Genomic DNA, 20,652 nt, shown 5'->3' with positions numbered 1-20,652 from the left:
TCAATGCTGTATCATTTTATTTAATGGCTAAGAGCGAACGTACATATAATCCAAGAGTGCAATTGTTTAATAATAATAATAAAAAAAAAAAAAAGAGTATTTTTGTTCTTTCTTTTTGTTGAATTACAAAAAATGTCGGTTATCATAAAAAACAAGTGTAAATGAGCCGGGGTCAAGCAAAACTCGCTAGTTTTAGAAAAATATTTTCTAGTTTGAGCTTCATGAGTAAGAAAACCGAAGGTCAAACTGTTTGTTCCGAATATTTTTTGAAGCTCGTTTAGTGCTTAATTTGAAGAAGATAATTTAGTTATTGAACCTGTGTAACGCTTCAAATAATTCAGTGCACTGGTATTTACATAAATTGTAAACTTGTATCTCAACGTAAAAATTATACTCTCATTTCCATGACGGAAGGAAAGCAAACATTCACCACAAAATGTCAAAATTTTACTAATAGAGTAATAGATTGATGTACATAAATGAAAGGAAACAAGGACTATAAAAAGAATTGTGGAAACAGAAAAGCAAAACTACTCAGGTTAATAGCAAAACTTTTATGATATTGGTTAACCACTAAAACTTTTGATAAATTACAATACAACCCTCGCGCAGACTCCCGAGCAAAGCAGGCATGAATCCATCGGTATTCAGGTGGGATTTTGTTCCCGGAGTTTTCATCGATGCGATCAGCGAATTCTCAGCTCAAGTCCCGAAAATATGTCTGTGTACGGGTTGTGCTTCAAAGGTCTTGACCACTTCGGTCCACGGTTTGTGCATGATCAGAAACGAACTATCGGAAAGGTGACTAATAAACAAAATTGGGTCTCCGAAACGATAAAAGTCAAAATTTTTCCTACTAAGTTTGATTTCAAAATCTTTTTTATATTTCCTTTTCCCACCGGCGGAAGCAACTTCCAATGCATCTGAACCGTTGCACAACCCACTCTCATCTTCTTGACCCACTGGCATTCCAAAGTCGATCCTGCAAAGCGCTCTAGAACATACAACAAGAGTCGGTCAGTATAGATACATGTGACCGCGAAATTAGACGTTATAGAGATCCAACAATGGAAGCTTACCGAGCACTGTAAACAATGACAGACGACGAGTTTGAGGGCGGGAATGAAAGACCAATCACTTCTCCGGGAAATTCTTGGAATCTTTTGGGCAGGGAATGGGAATGAGTCCTTGACCAGTCTCCCATCTTCTTGTCTTCCACGTCTAACACGTAGACCTGATTGGAAGAAGTGGTGACCACAAGTACATTATTATTCCGAGGCGGGAAACCCCCAGCTGTAACAGAAGCTCCATCCAATCTCGAGACAAACCAGTGTTGCCTGTTTGGCAAGAATCGAAATCAGTCATAAAGCATAATACCTTGTCAAAGATTCATTGTACAAATTAAATCAACTATACACCAATTTGCCTTCCTTTTGTATAAAGGACAGGAGAAAAAAAAAGATCTACCTCAAAGTCTCCAAGTTGAAGACATAGATGTCCCCAAAACAGTTTATTGCAGCTAACCACTGTCCATCTGAACTCGTAAACAATTTGGTAATCGGAGGCTGAGTCGGCGGTAACTTTTCATCACGCAACTCAATGCAAGGAGTGAATACATGCTTGATTTCTTCGCTATTCACATCCACAACCTGAATATATTACGCAGTTAATAGTCGTGTTTCTGAATAAGTTTAATCGCGATTATGTGCGATGAAACATTTGAAAGGCAAATTGGTAAAATGATTAGGTGGTCGGAGCTTACATAAATCCTTCTGTCATGCCCAGCTATCATCAACCGAGAAGAATCAAAGCTGAATACCATGGCATGGGCATAGGGCAGGTTCTTTGGAAGTGGCCTTTTTTCAATGCTCCATGAACTTTTGAGTGATTTGCGCTTCAATGCAAATAGACTGGGTTTTACGTGGTCAGAATAAGCAAAAACCGTCCCTGAGTTAGAAATGGTGCTGCAAATTATTCTCCGAGATGCCTTACTCTTAACTCGAGCCACCAGATCAGTGACTGCAGATCCAGAAACCGAGTTCGGTAGAGTACCATTTCGTGTCTGAACACAAAAAATATCCAGTGAACTAGATTCTTGAACAAGAAGCAACGGCGACTGATAGGCGGTGTTTAGAACTAGCTGTATAGGAGGCCTCTGAGGAGCAGGGCAGATATCATGCGGAGCAAACTGTGTGAATTCCTTGGCCGAGTAGGCATAAAGTTTGCTGTCATCACCGGCAGAGATAAGCATTGGTACACCCAAATGAGCCCATTTATTATAACTGAATTCCAAAGGCTTTTCTTTGTATCGCATTCTTTTTACTTTCGGTGAGACATCTGGCAATTAGAACAGCAAACACCAAGAAAAGAAAGTACTATCATCAAAAGATACAGACAAATTTTTGAAAAATGCATTTCCATGAGAAACAAGAATGAAACAACTGTAAATAAAAGCATGCACATGAAACAAACCACTAATTATGAACTACCTTCTTGAATAATAGGAACGGCCACTGTCAATGCTCTTACATCATGAGAGTGAGCTCTCACATAACCAACATAGGTCCATTTCTTTACTACACTAGGTTCGCCATTATTTGACTGCGATGTTTCGTTAGCAAGCTTGTAGAGAATAACCTACAAGAAAAATAAGATTGAACTCATAAACAAACAGATAATAAAAAGAGTAATACAGTGAGACAGCCATAGCTTTTTGGACAATGAAATCGGCACTGAAACAGTGAAACCAAAACACGCGAAACTGTACCTCTGACATCCCAGCCAGATTTAATAGCTCACTTTGTGAATAAGTTTGATATCTATAGCAAGTCCTACAGTGTGATTGTTAGGAGTTCAAATTATAAAACGATGAAAATTGATATCTTGAAGGTTGTGAGATGATTTTTTTAAAAACATGTACTACCCTCACCAAATCGTCAAGACCCGAGATCAAAGTCAGTACTATTTTTTAACGAGGCAAGTATTCGTCATCTGAATTTCAAACCGGACAGAATGAATAGAAACAACTTTTAACGAACATAATATTCCAACCGAATTAACAACTTTTATCTGACAGAAAGAACAGTAGGTTACAAACAAGTTGAACCATGCTTCCAGAAAGATTATTATACCTGACCATCTGAACCGGCAGAATATACCCTGTTGTGTCCAGGCGCAGCGGCCAAAGCATTCACATCACCTTTGTGATACGAATGCGCCTGCAAAAGAGTTCCATGTTTACAGTCCCAAAATTGAACACTTCCAGTGCTGTCAGCACTTACAAGTGTTCCAGAGCTGGATTGAACAGAGAACTCATTGTCAGTGATGCATAAAAAACTATTAATTAGCAACAGAACACAATTGATACAGCATATATTGATTACCTTAAAGAAAGCAATGACCACACGCAAAGGTCTGGCGTGCTTCCCAAACCACCCAGTCCAACAGTGATCCGGTAGATTTCATGGCCCAATTTAGGATTCCAGCTTCTGATTACCCTATAAAAATCACACGAGCAAGACAAAGAACCACAACAGATTAATTGCTATTATTACTTTAAAACTGTATGATAAAAAAAAATATTCCTGATGAGAAACAGTGCATCCATATGTACCCGTCGCTGCTTCCAGAAAATAACATAGTTGCATCAGTATTCCACGCGACACTCAATATACGTCCTGGGACAAAATTTAACAATGTCATTTAATAATATGTTTCCGATTTATTGGCTATAAAAACAAGCCAAGCATTGAGTAGAAAATATCTCACCACTGACTCTGGGCATCGACCTAGCGTAAACAAGCTCATCTTTGTGGAGAGTGTATATTCTCACGCCACCATCATCACAAGCTAACGCAACCTGGGTATTCTCTACATCCGGGTTCCCATCAAGCTCATCAGAATCAGAACCGGAATCTGAATCAGAATCTGAATCTGAATCATCGTCGCTGGTTCCGGAATGGCCATTTTCAATGGCCTTATGACTCATGTACCCATTCCCCAAATGATCGGTGAGGTTGCTACTGCTGGGCGGCGCAACAGCCATTTGCCAAATTGAAACTCCGATTGTCTCCAACAGAGTCTGAACGAGAACAATAAAACAACTCGGTCAAATCACAGGGTCCAAAAACCAGAGACTAAAAACACTCAAAAGCAATTTAACCTAATCAATCAATCAATTAATTGACCTAACCTTTTGCTTGAGCAGAAAGAAATCCCACTCAGATACCGACCCGTCAATGCTCGACGACAATAGCCGACCGCAAGGCAGCTCCTTCGAACCAGCTTGGCACCACACAAGCGACGACACTCTTGAGTTCGGGTCCCCATGGATTGTCTAATCCCAAAGTAAAAAAAAAAGGAAAAAAAAACACGGACACACACACGCACGCACGCACGCAAACACACACAGACAAACGAATCAATCCTCTGATCCAATAGAAAAAAAAATCAATGGAAAGCTGTTGGCAATCCATTAGGGACGGGAAACACGAAGAATGAGACGGTTGGAGGTACCAGCTGACAGTGCCAGCCGACGGAGCCGGGAGAGACGAGCCAGAGCTCGAGCGATCCGTCCTCGCGAGCGGCGGCGACCTGAGAGTCGTCGGCGCTGGTGGCCAGAGCCACCACCGGCGACGGCCTCCAGTCGATTGAGCTGCTTCTGAACGATTCGAACATGGCGGTCTGAGAAGAAACCCTAAAAGAGAGAAGTCTTTTGAGTCGAATTTGAAGACTCAGAGAACATTCGAAGGTGAGAGGCGTCTTTTCTTTTGATGTTGTAGTAGCAGCTAGGTTTTTGAGGGTTTAAGCGCGGCGCTTTTGTTTCGGCAAACGCGACCCAATGACAGTCTTGCCCTTTTAAATCTACCTTTCTTTTGTTCTTTCAGACGGGCCGGTTTTGCTTTCTTCAGGCCCATTCTCGATATTAGATTTTGGGCTGTTGAATTAGGGCATTTTGGGTACTGGGTCTTCGGATGTAGATTTAGTATTTTTTTAACAAATTGCCTGTGGTAGTGGTTTTTTGAAACTAACCACAGAAATAACGTGTCAAACCTTTTTTTTATCACGAAATTACAAAAAAAATTGTTTATTGTTTTACCTCCATTTAACTTACTCTATAAAAAGTTTCATTTGTAAAAAAAAAAATACTTATTTAACAGAAAAATATTGTTCTTAAAAAATAATATTTAGTGAAAAGATATTTTTTTGAAATATTATGATTTAAAGATATTTATAAAAATAGTATTAATAAAATTAAAGTAGATAGTATGTAATACCTAGTATGAGTGTGACGACCCGACTTTTCGGACCGTCGTATTAAGTTTTATTATTTCTCTTAGAAAAAAAATGGGAAATTTTTTTTTTTTTTAAACATCGTTTCATATATTTATAAAGTTTAGACTTTAAAATAAAACAAATTTAAAAATAACCAACATCTGAAACCTTACAAAAACATTTGATGAAAATAAGAGAAATACCTAATTCGGAATCTCAAACTAAAGTAGATGGTTTGAATATTCGACGGAAATAAAATCATAAAAATTCAACTTCAGTTTTGCGAAACTAATTAAACTTGAAAAATATCTTAAGCATAAAAAAATCTCAAACCGAGTGTTTAGAAAATTTCGTAGCGGAAGTCTTTTAAATAAGTGAGCGGAACCACAACTCAACCCCTTAGCCATCGAACGCCGCTGATCCACCTCATCACTAACTCACAAAAAGAGATGAGTAATGCGATGCATGATCCGGTTATTAGTGTTTTAAATTCTAATAGTGTCATGGTCTTTCGTATCATAAGTCTTATCATATTTTATTCGGGGTGCCCCTAGAGTAGTCGTACCAATTTCAGTGTACACTTTGGAAACGAACTACGGGGCTGCGACCTCCCATAGTTCGCACCATCTAATAACATATCATATGAGAAAACTCATTTTATGAGCCCGTAGGTCAGCTCGAGAGAATTCTCTTAATACCTCCGTAGCTCGAGGCGGTACGACTCTCTTACTTATCTTATCACTTTATTATTTGCGTTACATACAAAGATGACATATGACACAAACATAAATGAAACATGCTAATAAATAGAACATGTTATGCCAAAATTGTACTAAACTCATACATAAACTCATCATAACGAGTCATAACATAATAATCACAAATCACTCAATAACATATACATGCACATAAGAGATATCACACAATCAATCATATAACACATATTAACCAATTCAGATCACACACTCATCGTAAATTAATTTTAAACTAATCCGTATTGTAGTGAGATTATTCTCACCTTGTTTCGAGGACGTGCGACTTTAAACTATCGGACGATCGGAAAACGTATTTGGCTCGGGACCTAGACGAAAGAAAAAAAATGAATAAAGCTTATCACTAACTATCTCTAGTACTAAAAAAAAAACATACAAGGCTGCTGGAAAGAGAATTCCAGAACTGAAAATTGGACATGAAAAGACCAAAATACCCTTGATCCTAAAGTATCGGGGAAAAACGTTTTCTGGAAAAAAATTCTGAAAAAATTACAGAAGCTATAGAATAAAAAACTGAACGTTTTCATCTTCAGTGGTGTTACCAAAATCGGATCCCAAACAACAGAACTAAATTAAAAGTATAAAATGTAAAAAGACGCTTTAAAAAAACTTCTGGAACCTATCTGCGCACTGGTCCAAAATTTCGGTTTAGAAATAGTTCTACTAATTAAAAACTCATAAAATTTTTATCATATAATATAAACACATAAAATTATCTTGTATAAAAATTTCATTAAAAAATACATCTTCTAGGTATTTTTAAAAAAACAAGACATTGCTGATTGAATCAATGTAAAACTATATGCGCACCGATGGTAAATGTTTTTTATAAAATAAACCATTCAACTAAAAATCATAAAATTTTAAACACATACCGAAGACATCTATACTATTCAGGTATAAAAATATCAAATAAAAATTCGTTTTGTAGCTATTTCATTTTGAATCAAAACCTTGCTGTTTGAAACAGAAAACAAAATTATGCGCGCTGATCATAATTGAATTTTAGAAAAAAACGGTTTGTCCAAAAATTATGAGATTTAATATACATATTATAAACATCTTGATTATTTCGGTATAAAAAAATCAGACTAAAATAATATGCGTAGCTAATAATGATTCATACGTTTTCTTACTGTCTAAAATATGACAAATACAACATGTTTAAGGCTATATATATATATATATATATTTTTTTTTTTTTTCTTCATAAATATATCTTACCTAACAACAATATGAACACCATAAGAGAGATGAACAAAAAGAAAACATCGAAAATACCTTGAGGGTGATGAAAAGCTTAACTCTAATACTCCTTAGAGGTCCGCGAACAAAGGTTCAACTATTATATTTTTTTGTGTAAAATTTTCTTAAGGAATAAGAAATGGAGAGGAAAAAGAAAATGATTTAGAGAGCATAAGAGAAAAGGGAAGTGCGTAAAGAAAGGCTGAAAAGTAAGAATTGTTTTAGCTTCGAAACTTCATTCCGTAACAGGCAAAAAGAGGAAAAAAAAATGCACTTTAATTTCATTAATGGTGCATTATTAGGTTGGCAGATTTGTTTTCTTTGTTGAGTAAGAAAAAGATTGTGATTGACTCCAATGTATAATAAAACAAAAAAAAGCCTTGTACGAGACTACTACAGATTGGAAAATTCAAATTAAAGTTAATGGCTATATTTGATACATTTACTTAATATATACATATATAATTATTCTGTATAATTACAATAGCTATTTTTTTTTCATAGCTACCTTATATATGCATGATAAATGTATACATACGTGTTTGCCAGCTTCCTATCCAATCTATATATTTACTTCCTTAATCAACACACACCAATTTTAGTACTGACATAATCAAAGGATATAAGACAGTATATTAGCAGAACATTTCGTCACTTATATATATACATATATACATGCATACATATATATACCCACATACATAAATATATATACACATACATAACACAAGAAAAATAAATAAAAACTAATTCAAAATTCTAATTCTTTGGTGGCGAGGTTTTGGGGTTTCACAATGAGAAAATAAAAGAAACTCATTTTTCTAAATAAAAATCTAAGAGGAAAAAGAAAATCAAAGTGTCAACAATAAGAGAAATGATATTTGTAGTCGATCAACTGATCAACGTAAAAAATAATAGGCTGATGGATCTCACCAGAATGGACTGTGGGTCCCACATAATTTGCATATTTTTTTCTACGTTGATCCGCTAATGGCGATTACGAATAGCATTTCTCCAACAATAAGGGTATACAATTCCTTTCAATTCATGGTTTGACGTTGTTGCTTTAAAAAAAAAAAAAAAAAAAACTTATCGTCAACCATAATCAAAATTGAAGAAACATAAATAGAAAAACCCAAAAGGCTAGTGTGTAAGTCCAAAGGGAAAAATATCATTATCCCCCGTGTTTAATAAAAATGTTGCGATTATTTTCACAATTTTTATAAATATCACATGTATCCTATTTATAGCATGTTTATACCCTAAAAAGTTTTATTAAATCAAATATAATCCTTTTCATGATTTGTAGTTGACTCTATCATTAAACAAATATGAAATGTCCATAATACTCTTAATAAGATTTTTTATTTATATTTTATTTTATAAAAAAATATATATCCATTTATTTAAAAAAAAAAACTATTTCGTATTATGATGAGCTTGGAGATTGCTCCGGCGGCTTAAGAAAGCGATGTCGATGAGTTTAGAGTTTTGTGGGTTTTGTCAAAGAATAGATTAAACAAATGTGTGAAGTGAGTTTGTGTTGATAATTTTCTTCCATCTCCACCTTAACTTCTTTTTTTTTTTTTTTTTTTCCTCTCTAAGATTAACGAACTGATAGGTATTCATTTATATTCTTTATTTCTTAATAAAATGAGAAATAAATAGGTGATTTCTTTTAAAGTATTATGAATATTTTACATATTAAATAAGAGATATATTTAATATATAAATGAGTGTAAAGGTATAAACATATTATAAATAATTATTTGAAGAAATACATGTGATATTTATAAATATTATGAGAATAATCTCAGCATAATATCAGCATTTCAATTAAACAAGGAATAAATATATATTTTCTCAAGTCCAAAACGTGTCCAGATAGCCCGCAAGTGACCATCAATACACTTCAGCAATATTGAAAACAAGAAATGGACCGGAATAAAATCCACACATGAAATTTAAGTTATATCAAGTCTCCTGAACGGATTAACTTATAATAACTCCTATACATTCTAAAAAAAACAAAAAAAACCCCTCCTGTATAATAAATCAATAGTCGATGCAATAGGTTTGGCTTACGCCAAATATTTCTTCTACATCTTTGTTATGTGTATTCACTTTTCCAAGAGAATTGCAATGCTAATAATATTTACTTTTTTACTTGGGGAATAGGCCTTCAAAATGTCCTTACGTTTACTGAATTATTGTATTTTTCAAAATACAATTCATTTACTAACCACATACGCGCAATAGTATTATATAACTAATATCAGTATTATAATATGCGGGATGAAAATGTAGAGAACTTGAATAAAGACCAAATTTAATTTTTAGAATGTATATTTAAAACTGAAGAATTATAAACATTTTCATTATGACAAAAATACCAAATCAAAATTCAAAACTACTCTCATATCTTTTTTATTTTATTTTACTTTTCTTCTCTATTTGTCTCGTTTATATTGTTTCGTCCAAAACTCACCCTTTCCGTTTATTTTGGACATATTCGGAATACATCGGTAGACTATCACAAAACATCGGGAATTCATAGTAAATAATTCATTATACATCCAAATCAAATATTATGGGGAGGGTTTTTATTTTTTTTTATTTTTATTTTCTGTTAATTAATCGTGTGTAACACGATTCGTGGTTAAAGAAATTTTTTTTTTCCTTTCCCCGGAGTTAAAGAAATCTTCGATCAGGTTCTGAACAAGAAGAAGAAAGTCGAAACTCACTCGCTCGATCTAGTCCTTCAGCTCATAAATGGAGGACGCTTTTGCTAGATCTGCCGTCGAGGTAATTCGTGTTTCCCTGAGCTGTTTGGCTGCAGAGAAAAATAAGAATTATCGGATCAGTTTCACATCCGAGCTAAAATCATGTAACTCTATGCATTTCTTCCGATTGTTCACTCTAGGTATTGGATTTCTTTGGCGTTGAACCGACCAAAGGCCTTAGCATTGCTCAGGTATAATCGTTTTTTTTTCTTCTTCTTTTCTTTCTCAACTATTCTTTGCTCTTAATTAGAGAGTTTTGTTTTTGCAATGCAACAGTCTGTTTATTCTTCTTCTTCTTCTTGTAATTTGTTTGGTATGTTTTTCGCTCTAAATTGAACTTTTCGTTCACAGGTTGTGCGACATACAAGACTGTATGGCAGGAACGGTATGTGATAATGTTTGTCCGTATAGCATATCTTTTTTTTTATTTTTATTTATTTTTTTATAAGTCACATTATTATTTCTATATATCCTAGTCTAATGTGTTTTCTATGGCTGCATGTTTCATTAACGATCCCCCAGTGTTGCCAGAGGAGAAAAGTAAGTACATTCTTCTATCTTTGTTTTTTCAATTATGTATTTTCTATGGAGGTGTTGAGTTCCGAACTAGAAAACCCAAAAAGTCTTGAAATCTCGTTCTGCGTCTCTACGAGGTTTGAAGTTGAGGATCAAAGAAAAAAAAAACGTCAGAAAGTTTTTTTTTTTTAAAAGAAACATCGGGACTTTATTCATTCAACATGGCATAGCCGAAGTACAACACAAAAGAGTTCAGAGAACTAAAACGAAAGAAAACATAAAACCCGAAAACAGACCGTTACAAAGCACTGGACCAATCCCTAGCCAAATCAGCCAAAGAAAAAGACTTAAACTCAGAACAAGATGAGAAAAGCCAAAGGGCTATACAGATGAGAAAAGCCAAAGGGCTATACCCGAAAAAAACGTCAGAAAGTTGTATAGGCGTAGAACGGTGATCATATTTGATATTTCTCATAGCAGTCAAAATAAAGCTTTGGATATGATATCCTTCTTAGTAAATCTTTGTTCTGTTTCATGGTGTATTATAGTTTACCATAATATAGAAATAGATATTCACTGGTGTTACCTAAACCTTTCGCTGTCTCGGTTCCGTTTTTAACAAAACTCAATCATTTGCCAGTTGAAAAGGCTTGGCTTGATTGGCATTTTAGTGGGTAGTTTAAAAAGGGTGGTTGGCTATAACCTAGGATAAACAAGAACAACATTATATTGAAACATGCAAGAGCCAATTACAGGAGTGGTACTTCAGGAAAAACCCGAAACAGGACACCCCCCCCCCCCCCCCAAAAAAAAAGCACCTCAAAAAAGGAATTAGGGAAACCATTGTTCTTCTAAATGGTCTTAAATTTGGCTTTCTGTTTGCAGGAGCTCCATTTTGGAAACTGGTCCTGAAGCAATTCGATGATTTGCTTGTTAAGATACTGCTTGTGGCTGCAGTTGTTTCATTTGTCTTAGCTTTGATTAATGGGGAGACGGGATTAATGGCATTTCTGGAGCCGTCTGTAAGTTGTGAATATTTATGTCTCTCGTTCTATTAGCTGGTATGAGTCAAAGAAAACTGCACCCTTTTTCACATGGCCAAGTTCCATTTTAAGAGATAGATTTAAGTGGTATAGGGATTTTTTTTATATCAACAGTGGGCCAGACTAATTCCACGAAGCCTGGCAGTTCGACCAGGAAACTCTTTCAGTGGATCTGAATCTAGGGGATTCGAAACCTGGGACCTAAATTATTATGATTTGTTCAAGATTATTTTGTTTGTGTTTCGCTCTTAAGTTATTATTTGATCTGTTACCACATTGCTTGATTCACAGGTTATACTGATGATATTGGCAGCAAATGCTACAGTTGGAGTAATCACAGAAACAAATGCCGAGAAGGCTCTAGTGGTAGGTTGTGTATTTGATTTTATAGCACTCAAATGAACACTTCGTAAAGTTTGACAAGTGGATCCTTCGGTGTTCTGATATTTTCAATGACCTCATTTACTCTCCTACCTTGATTGTAGGAGCTACGTGCTTATCAAGCTGATGTTGCAACAGTGCTGCGAAACGGTAAATTAACCTATGATCCTATTTAGAAGCTCAGGGTACTGTTACCTTGTATATTGAGTTCTCTTTTTTTTTTTTCAGCATACAACAGTTTAGTATTTGCCATATATCTGCTTATCGTTTCTGTGTATGTTTTGGGGATAAAATACCATGACTGACATGAACATGATTTCTTTACATTCAAAGCCTGAAAAAATTCATCGCATGCAATTCTAGGTAATTTAACAAAAATATGAATTATCAAATATTGTAATTCGACCTTTAAACCTTATTATTTAGATATGGCTATTAGAAATTTAATGGTCTTGGTTGATTTTTTATTCAGACTTCGAAAATCCTCTCTTGCAGGTTGCTTCTCTATAATTCCAGCTACAGAGCTCGTTCCAGGGGATATAGTTGAAGTTTCCGGTAAGCTTGACCCTTCCTTATCCCGTAAAATAGCTGTTTCTATACGTAAACTAGCAATATCATTGAAGTTAACTTTATTTTCCTCTTGTATTTGATTTCACTAGTGGGATGCAAAATTCCGGCAGACTTGAGAATGATTGAGATGCTGAGTAACGAATTACGTGTTGATCAGGCGATACTTACAGGTACCATAGCTGGCATAATCATTGTTGCTAGACTTAAGTTGTTGCTAATTTAAAAAATGGCGTAGCCTATAGTTATTATTCAAGACTATCATTATTATATTATCATATATGGGTGCGCCCATACAACCAGTTTTTTAATAAAGAGTACATATGTTGTTTACTGCCGTCTGAACTTTTCTATGTATTGTTTACTGAATTCTGAATTTTTCATGATTTGATGAGAAATAGTATATAGATGGCTGAGATGGTGCTAATCTACCATCCTAGCCCATTGTAGTTTTCTAACATGAATCAGTGAAAACTGATGACATTTTTTTTTTCTCTTCTTCTATCTATCTTGTATAGACAACATAGGTATCAAATTAGTGCTTTCTACAGCCTAAATTGATTGCCTTACTTTTGGATTTTTCTCCTTGGTAACACCAAATACTAAAGACTCCGCATGATCAATGTATATCACTTAATGATGTAGGTGAGAGTTGCTCTGTGGAAAAAGAGACTGCGGCCACGCTAGCTACAAATGCCGTGTATCAAGACAAGACCAATATTCTTTTCTCGGTAAAGAACTCGAATCATTTTCCCGAATTTTGGTGTGATATCTAGTCTAACCCATTTCTACGTTAAATCTTACTTTTACCACATTATACAAGAATTATTTGTAAATATAATTGCATGATCTTCTCTAGATTTTGTAAGAATTATTTGTTTGTTCCCATGTGTGCACAACAACCAAATTAGATGTTCTAGAAAAGAGCCGCTCATCTCCTGGTAGCTAGACTTGGGGATAATATTTCCTGAAAATGCCATGGATGTTCTTGCCGTTTGTTCCAATTTTACTGTGGATGTTCCATTAGATCATACTTTTGGGATGACTTGTAGATAAGAACTTACATCACATTTTGATGCCCAGGGTACAGTAGTAGTTGCTGGCAGGGCTAGAGCTGTCGTAGTAGGAGTTGGTACCAATACTGCCATGGGCGGCATACGTGACTCGATGCTCCAAACGGAAGAGGTAAGCACCAACTAGTAGTTTTATATTATATATACACTTGTCTTTAAGATCTGGAACTTGTATCTAAATTTGTGATTTTTACTGAAGAATTTGTGACATAATCTAGGATATTTGAATGTGTTCTTTGTTGATCCAGTGGTTGTATATACTGTCAACAAAGATAATTAGAAACAATGCCGTTACTAGGTACCTTAGAATGAATCAGTTATATTGATTTTTGATCTGTTCGAATTTGTGTTGCTGCAGGAAGCGACACCTTTAAAAAAGAAGTTGGATGAGTTCGGTACATTTCTGGCAAAGGTGATTAGGTGCTATGTGTTTCCCTTTGCTCTTTGAAATTTGTAGCTTAGAATATCCGAGTCTTTTTCTGTTAAAATGATTTGAGTATGGAATGTCTACATTTTGCATTTGTTTTGCATTGATCAAGCATCTATGCCCTGGTCATTTTTAAGTAAGTTAGGTTAAGGGTAAAAATACCGTGTAGTTTTTTTTATTTATTTATTTGGTCTGTGAACTATTGGACCTTCAAAGTTAAAATCACAATTATAAGGAAAAAAATGTTACTAAATGCTGCATCATAAGCTTTTTTGTGTCTGTCTACGCATAGGTGATTGCTGGAATTTGTGTTTTGGTGTGGCTTGTTAACATCGGCCACTTTCGTGACCCTTCCCATGGTGGCTTTGTGCGTGGTGCAATTCATTACTTCAAGGTAATTTCTCATTTTCCAAGAAGTTTCATGTGCTTTAAATGTTCTTGTATACATATTTCCATGGTTTTCTTTCTTCTGGCATTGCATAGGGCATCAAAGATTTATTGACTTGTTTCCTTGGATTGTAGTTTTTCCCTCTGAATTAACTGGCTTGTTTCCTAGGATTTTTTTGTTGTTGATCTTTATAGTATCATTTCTTGACTTCGCTTATATTCTTCCACTCCCAGATTGCAGTTGCACTTGCTGTTGCAGCAATCCCCGAAGGGCTTCCTGCCGTTGTGACAACGTGAGTGCTTTTTATTTTCTGAATTCTCTTTGTAAAAACCTGCTTGCGCATTTGATCTTACTATGGCGAATCAGACAAATGGCTAGAAGCAGGTCTTAATTGCTACGCTACAAATGACTGCATTCGATTGATACAGATGCTTGATTTTCTTTCATTTCTTGTAGAATTCTCTCTTGATATTTTTTTAATCCAATGGGAAATTTCTATAAATGTGTTACATTTTTTTTGGCTCACTATCATTTTACATTACAAAATAGGTGTTTGGCACTCGGGACAAAGAGGATGGCTCGAATGAATGCTATTGTCCGGTCTTTACCATCTGTTGAGACCTTAGGATGCACCACAGTGATCTGTAGTGATAAAACTGGGACTCTGACAACCAATATGATGTCTGTGTCAAAGGTGATCACTTGTATGACTTGTTTTCAATACACCCTCGAGAGTTGGCTCATCATTTTGCACCATAAACAGAAATCCTCTGGTATAATGCTCCATCCACCTAAGTTGTGGCTGCTTAAATTTAGCAATGGTCATATTTGAAAATTAGCCTTTTCACATAAAAGCTAGGGAATTCCCTTCCTTTTACATGTATGCATACATATGTACACTTGGAAAACACCATTCTGTACTGAGTATTAACTAATGTCATTGTTTCCTTAGGTTTGTGTGGTTCATTCGGCACATCGTAGTCCTGAAATTGCGGAATACAACGTCAGTGGGACAACATATGCACCAGAGGGGGCTATCTTTGACAGTGCTGGAACACAGGTATTTATGCCCAGAGACTCTGTATGATATACTGACTGCGCACATATTGCATATCCTTCAAAAAAATATAATAAATGATAAAACTATATTAAATCAGCAATGCTCTTATTTACAGATTCTGTAGTGCACATGTGTAAGACCTTAATAGATTGCGTGTTTATGTTTGATTCATATTAAGATCTACTATGCGTAGACATAGATTACTTCAATCAATTTTTTTTTTTAAATATCGCTTTTAGCTCAATACTTTATCTGATTCTTGTCTTGTTTTGTAGGTCGACCTTCCAGCACGATTACCTTGTCTTATTCATATAGCAATCGGTTCTGCTCTTTGCAATGACTCTATTTTACAATATAATCCTGACAAAGGGAAGTACGAAAAAATTGGAGAGTCAACGGAAGTGGCTCTCCGTGTACTGGCTGAAAAGGTGAATTTTTAGCTCTTAGTTACTATATTTATGGTTTTGCAATTTAACTGTTTCTATATTTGAGATGGGTTTTTGTTTTTGAACTTCGTTTTGCCAGGTTGGTCTTCCAGGCTTTGATTCCATGCCTTCTTCTCTGAATATGCTGAGCAATCATGAGCGTGCATCGTACTGTAATCATTATTGGGAGGACCAGTTCAAAAAAGTTAGTAATTCGTATACTTTAAGACGGCATCATAATTTCATTTCCATGTAATATATTTTTCATTGTGTACTGGGGCTACAGGTTTTCCCAAATATACAGTTGTCTGATGCAAGTATAATATATTTTTGTAGAAGACTGATGTAAATATAATATTATCATTTGCAGATCTCTGTAGCTGAGTTTACCCGTGATCGGAAAATGATGAGTGTCCTTTGCAGTCGAAATCAAGTGCAGATGATGTTTTCGAAAGGTGCGCCTGAGAGCATCATTTCTCGGTGTACAAATGTTCTATGTAATGATGATGGCTCCACTGTTCCACTAACTGCTGCCACAAGGGCAGAACTGGAATCGAGATTGCAAAGGTCAGCTGCTTCATTCCCTCTTCCCCTAAACGTGAAAGGTTTTCTGTTTTGATGCTGTTTTATGAAGTTGACTGGTGGTACATTTTTTTTAAAAAATTATTTTTTTGTTTTGTATATAAAATTTATATCCTCGTAAGTTTTTCGTAAGTAATTCACTGTGCAAACATCTGCTTTGCTGTTAGTTTGGCAGGAAAAGAAACATTACGATGCTTAGCTTTGGCTTTGAAGGAGATGCCACCGAACCAACAAACTCTCTCCTATAACGACGAGAAGGACCTGACATTCATTGGGTTGGTATGCTTTCTTCCCAAACATCATATCCTTATTAGCTAGGGTCTAATATAATTGTGGGCATGTTTTGAGTAGACATTTCCTATCCTCTTCTTTTCTACTGTTAAAGGTTGGGATGCTTGATCCTCCAAGAGAAGAAGTGAGAAGCGCCATGCTTTCGTGTATGACAGCTGGCATACGTGTCATCCTTGTCACAGGGGATAACAAGGTATCTCAAAGTGAACTGTCCTTGTTTATATACCTGCAATTAAATGTATGTAGGTATTAGAGCACAAGGTGTCTTGTTGATATATGCATTGGGGTGTATGCATATAGACTATAGTTTTGTTTGTCATACAATGCTGTGCTATATACACACAGAGGCTTACATAAAAACACAACCTTGCTAACTTAGACATGATATCAGTCTACAGCGGAATCACTTTGGCGCAAGATAGGTGCTTTTGATGACTATGTAGATCTTTCTGGAAGATCTTACACTGCTTCTGAGTTTGATGAGCTACCACCATTGCAGAAAACATTGGCACTGCAGCGCATGGCTCTTTTTACTAGGTTGGACTCATTTTCATAGAATTAGTCTTGTGAAAGATCGTGTAATTTTTTTGCTACTTGTCTGATTAGTTTGCCACTTGATAATATTGCTGACCTTTCAGGGTTGAACCGTCTCACAAAAAAATGCTTGTTGAGGCCTTACAGCACCAGAATGAAGTGGTATGAAAGCAAAAACTTTTTTTTTTCGTGTTTCTTTTCAATGTTTTTGCAACTTTTTTGTTTGGTTGGTTTACTAGGTCTTATGCTATGCTGGTGCAATACAGAACTGTCAGTAAAAACTCTTTAATACTTGTCATCCTTTTAGGTTGCAATGACTGGTGATGGGGTCAATGATGCACCGGCACTGAAGAAGGCAGACATTGGAATCGCAATGGGTTCTGGAACTGCTGTGGCTAAGGTATCATTGAGGAGTGGCCTTTCTTAGTATACTTTTCCTTTTTCAAACAACTATCAAAATTTTCGAAACTAATACACAGCAGTGTCATAGACTATGAACCTTCAAAGCATCTTACACCTGTGGAATTTGCAACAGACTAGCCATACGTAAACGAAATAGTAAATAGTGCTCTCTCTCCCTGTGCACGAAAATGCAGGAGCAGCAGACACTCAAGTCCCTTGCTTTTTTCCTCTCTTTCAATGATCCCTTTTATTATATGCACAAATGACTAGACCTGCATTTTTCATCAAATCACCTATATAATTCCAGAATCCAGTTTCTGTTTGTTCGCCTTCAGTTTATTCTTAATGGGTGTTGTTGTTTGCAGAGTGCTTCAGATATGGTTTTGGCTGATGATAATTTTGCAACAATAGTCGCGGTACAGCTTTTTTTTTTTTTTTTTTTAATTTTTTTTTACTTATATCTGACTTTCACGTTGATCAATTTTCAAACTTAAAAAGATGTTTTCTTCTTTTTAGGCAGTTGCTGAGGGGAGGGCTATATACAATAACACAAAGCAATTCATCAGATACATGATTTCTTCTAACATTGGTGAAGTAGTGTGCATTTTCGTGGCAGCTGTACTTGGAATCCCCGATACCCTTGCCCCTGTGAGTTTATCAAATGAAGAATTTCATCTTACCCTTTTAAGAAAACAGTTCTTATGTATTTTTTGGTATTTATGTATTTCAATCTTTGGCATGCAGTCTGATTAGTTGTTCATTTCTAAAAGTCAGAACTAACTTTGGTATCATCTCAAGTTCCGCCTCGTAACTTTTTTTACTTTATTTTCCTACCTGAAATTTCCAGGTCCAACTACTGTGGGTAAACTTAGTTACCGATGGTTTGCCCGCAACTGCTATTGGCTTTAATAAACCAGACTCTGATGTAATGAAGGCTAAACCTCGTAAGGTATGTCATGTTTAACTGTTTTTCTGGTCATTCTATGCCAGTGATTATAACGAGAGAATATTTTCGAAGAAAAAAATTAATTGTTTAAACACTCCCAACAAGAGTGTGAAGAACATTATTTATTTTACTTTATTATATTTATATATATTATATCTACTTCATTATATGAAATCTTTCGTATGGTCTTGTTTCACATTCAGTTTCAAACATACAAGTATATTCACTTTCATATTTTACATTCAGGTCAATGAAGCAGTAGTTACTGGATGGCTGTTCTTCCGTTATTTAGTAATTGGAGGTTGTGTAAATTGCATAAATGTTGCTCTTGCTCTCATAGATGTTATGTATCTTGTGGGTAATACCGTATAAACTTACTTTCCTTTTTCCCCTTTTGGTAGCTTATGTTGGGCTCGCGACAATTGCTGGATTCATCTGGTGGTTTGTTTATGCCGATAGTGGTCCTAAACTTCCATATAGTGAATTGGTAAGGTTTTTTTTAAACTTTCATCAAGGACCAAGCAAAATAGAATTCCATTTAAAATGCCTGTACTAGTGAATGCTGTCAATCAACTTCTCATAGTATTTGATGGCCAGAATAATTTTCATGTACACTGATTGAATCTTGTTCTAGATGAACTTCGACTCGTGCTCGACTAGGGAGACAAGCTATTCGTGCAGTGTCTTTGACGACAGGCATCCATCAACTGTGTCCATGACTGTCCTCGTCGTCGTTGAAATGTTCAATGCTCTGAATAACCTTAGCGAAAACCAATCTCTTCTGTGAGTATACGAGCTTCGGATTTTTTTTATTTATTGAAGTTTTATTTGCCTTTATCTGAACTGCATGGTCAAGCTGTAAAATAGTTTTTGATACAGTTGGCCTTAAGCTGGATTAAGTTTACAGTTCATACACCAATAAACGATTACTTCTCTTTAGCCTTTTTTTTCCTCATATATAATGTTCTTTTTCTTTCCCTAATCTGAAATTTTACTTTTGTCATTATCAAACTAAGAATTGAGTTTATCTTTATAGTGTCATCCCTCCCTGGAGTAATATGTGGCTTCTTGGCTCAATCGTCATTACGATGTTCCTTCATGTACTAATTTTATACGTCCACCCGCTTTCTCTGCTCTTCTCTGTAAGTGTTATTATTATCTTTCGATCTAAATCTTTGGTCATAATTTCTCTTGTTTTTTCCCTTTCGAACGTATTATGTAACAAACTGTGCTTAATTTCTACTTGCCTCTTGATGCAGGTGACACCCTTATCTTGGTCTGAGTGGGCTGTTGTGCTATATCTTTCATTTCCGGTATTTAACAATTTCAATACGATATCATTTTTCTTTTCGGACTCAGAAAAAAGATTTCTTTAGCATTCTGGCCCTTTGCTGAAGCATACAAAGTTAGTGAAGTTTTACGTTCCTGATCGGAGCTTCATTCTTCACCGCAGGTCATAATTATCGACGAGGTGCTTAAGTTTTTCTCAAGAAATCCCACTGGTAAATAATCTTCGCTCTATTTATGGTGTCCATACATAAAACTGCATTTTCTTTCTTGGATTCAAGCACACATATACATGATGATTTTTAAAAAAATGTTAAAAAAAATAATTAATCATGGTGTTTGATCGGTGTATGTAGGTGCGAGATTTGGTTTCAGATTCAGAAGGTCTGATTTACTCCCTAGAAAGGAACTCCGTGACAAGTAACAACATTGACTCAGCAATTTTGTTTATACAAGCGCTATAGGATATTCTCTACTCTATATAACAATGTATACCACCAAAATTAATTTATAGCGAGTCGTCTCTTGTATTTATCATCTTCTAATTTATTCATTTTTGTCGCCGATGTTTTGACCCTAGAAATTGTTCAACAAAAGATTTTAAATAGAAATTGGAAATTTCAAAATGTCCATTCTTAAAGTCAAGAATTTCTCA

General features: G+C 35.3%; 2 protein-coding genes across 2 annotated transcripts; one reads left to right on the top strand and one right to left on the bottom strand.

Annotated features, from left to right (window-relative positions):
- Positions 1 to 425: 425 nt before the first annotated feature.
- Positions 426 to 4,832, bottom strand: LOC149391960 (transducin family protein / WD-40 repeat family protein). The gene is made up of 11 exons (XM_089620315.1): positions 4,516 to 4,832; positions 4,193 to 4,336; positions 3,769 to 4,081; positions 3,614 to 3,677; positions 3,384 to 3,497; positions 3,132 to 3,294; positions 2,490 to 2,637; positions 1,763 to 2,337; positions 1,468 to 1,649; positions 1,080 to 1,337; positions 426 to 994 (listed from the first exon to the last, which is right to left on the bottom strand). The coding sequence occupies exons 1-11, from the start codon at positions 4,675 to 4,677 to the stop codon at positions 703 to 705; spliced, it is 2,415 nt and encodes an 804-aa protein (XP_089476441.1). The 5' UTR covers positions 4,678 to 4,832; the 3' UTR covers positions 426 to 702.
- Positions 4,833 to 9,786: 4,954 nt separating this feature from the next.
- On the top strand, positions 9,787 to 20,529 carry ECA3 (endoplasmic reticulum-type calcium-transporting ATPase 3). Its single transcript, XM_089619500.1, has 34 exons — positions 9,787 to 10,097; positions 10,216 to 10,266; positions 10,427 to 10,460; positions 10,598 to 10,615; positions 11,477 to 11,613; positions 11,926 to 12,000; positions 12,120 to 12,165; positions 12,511 to 12,570; positions 12,675 to 12,755; positions 13,228 to 13,313; positions 13,666 to 13,767; positions 14,014 to 14,067; positions 14,375 to 14,476; positions 14,704 to 14,762; positions 15,020 to 15,164; positions 15,423 to 15,530; positions 15,806 to 15,958; positions 16,056 to 16,160; positions 16,326 to 16,522; positions 16,705 to 16,816; positions 16,923 to 17,021; positions 17,220 to 17,365; positions 17,467 to 17,524; positions 17,670 to 17,762; positions 18,130 to 18,180; positions 18,281 to 18,412; positions 18,612 to 18,713; positions 18,957 to 19,011; positions 19,112 to 19,197; positions 19,345 to 19,493; positions 19,747 to 19,852; positions 19,970 to 20,023; positions 20,164 to 20,212; positions 20,354 to 20,529. Exons 1-34 carry the CDS (start codon positions 10,065 to 10,067, stop codon positions 20,419 to 20,421), a joined length of 3,006 nt encoding a protein of 1,001 aa, XP_089475626.1. The 5' UTR covers positions 9,787 to 10,064; the 3' UTR covers positions 20,422 to 20,529.
- Positions 20,530 to 20,652: the final 123 nt, after the last annotated feature.

This window comes from Urtica dioica, chromosome 7, assembly GCF_054948205.1.
Source record: "Urtica dioica subsp. dioica isolate 48M chromosome 7, U.dioica_male_clone48M_v1_H2, whole genome shotgun sequence".
Classification (NCBI taxonomy): domain Eukaryota; kingdom Viridiplantae; phylum Streptophyta; class Magnoliopsida; order Rosales; family Urticaceae; genus Urtica; species Urtica dioica.
Note: the sequence above shows the minus strand (reverse complement) of the source record. Positions and strands in the feature narration are given on the sequence as shown.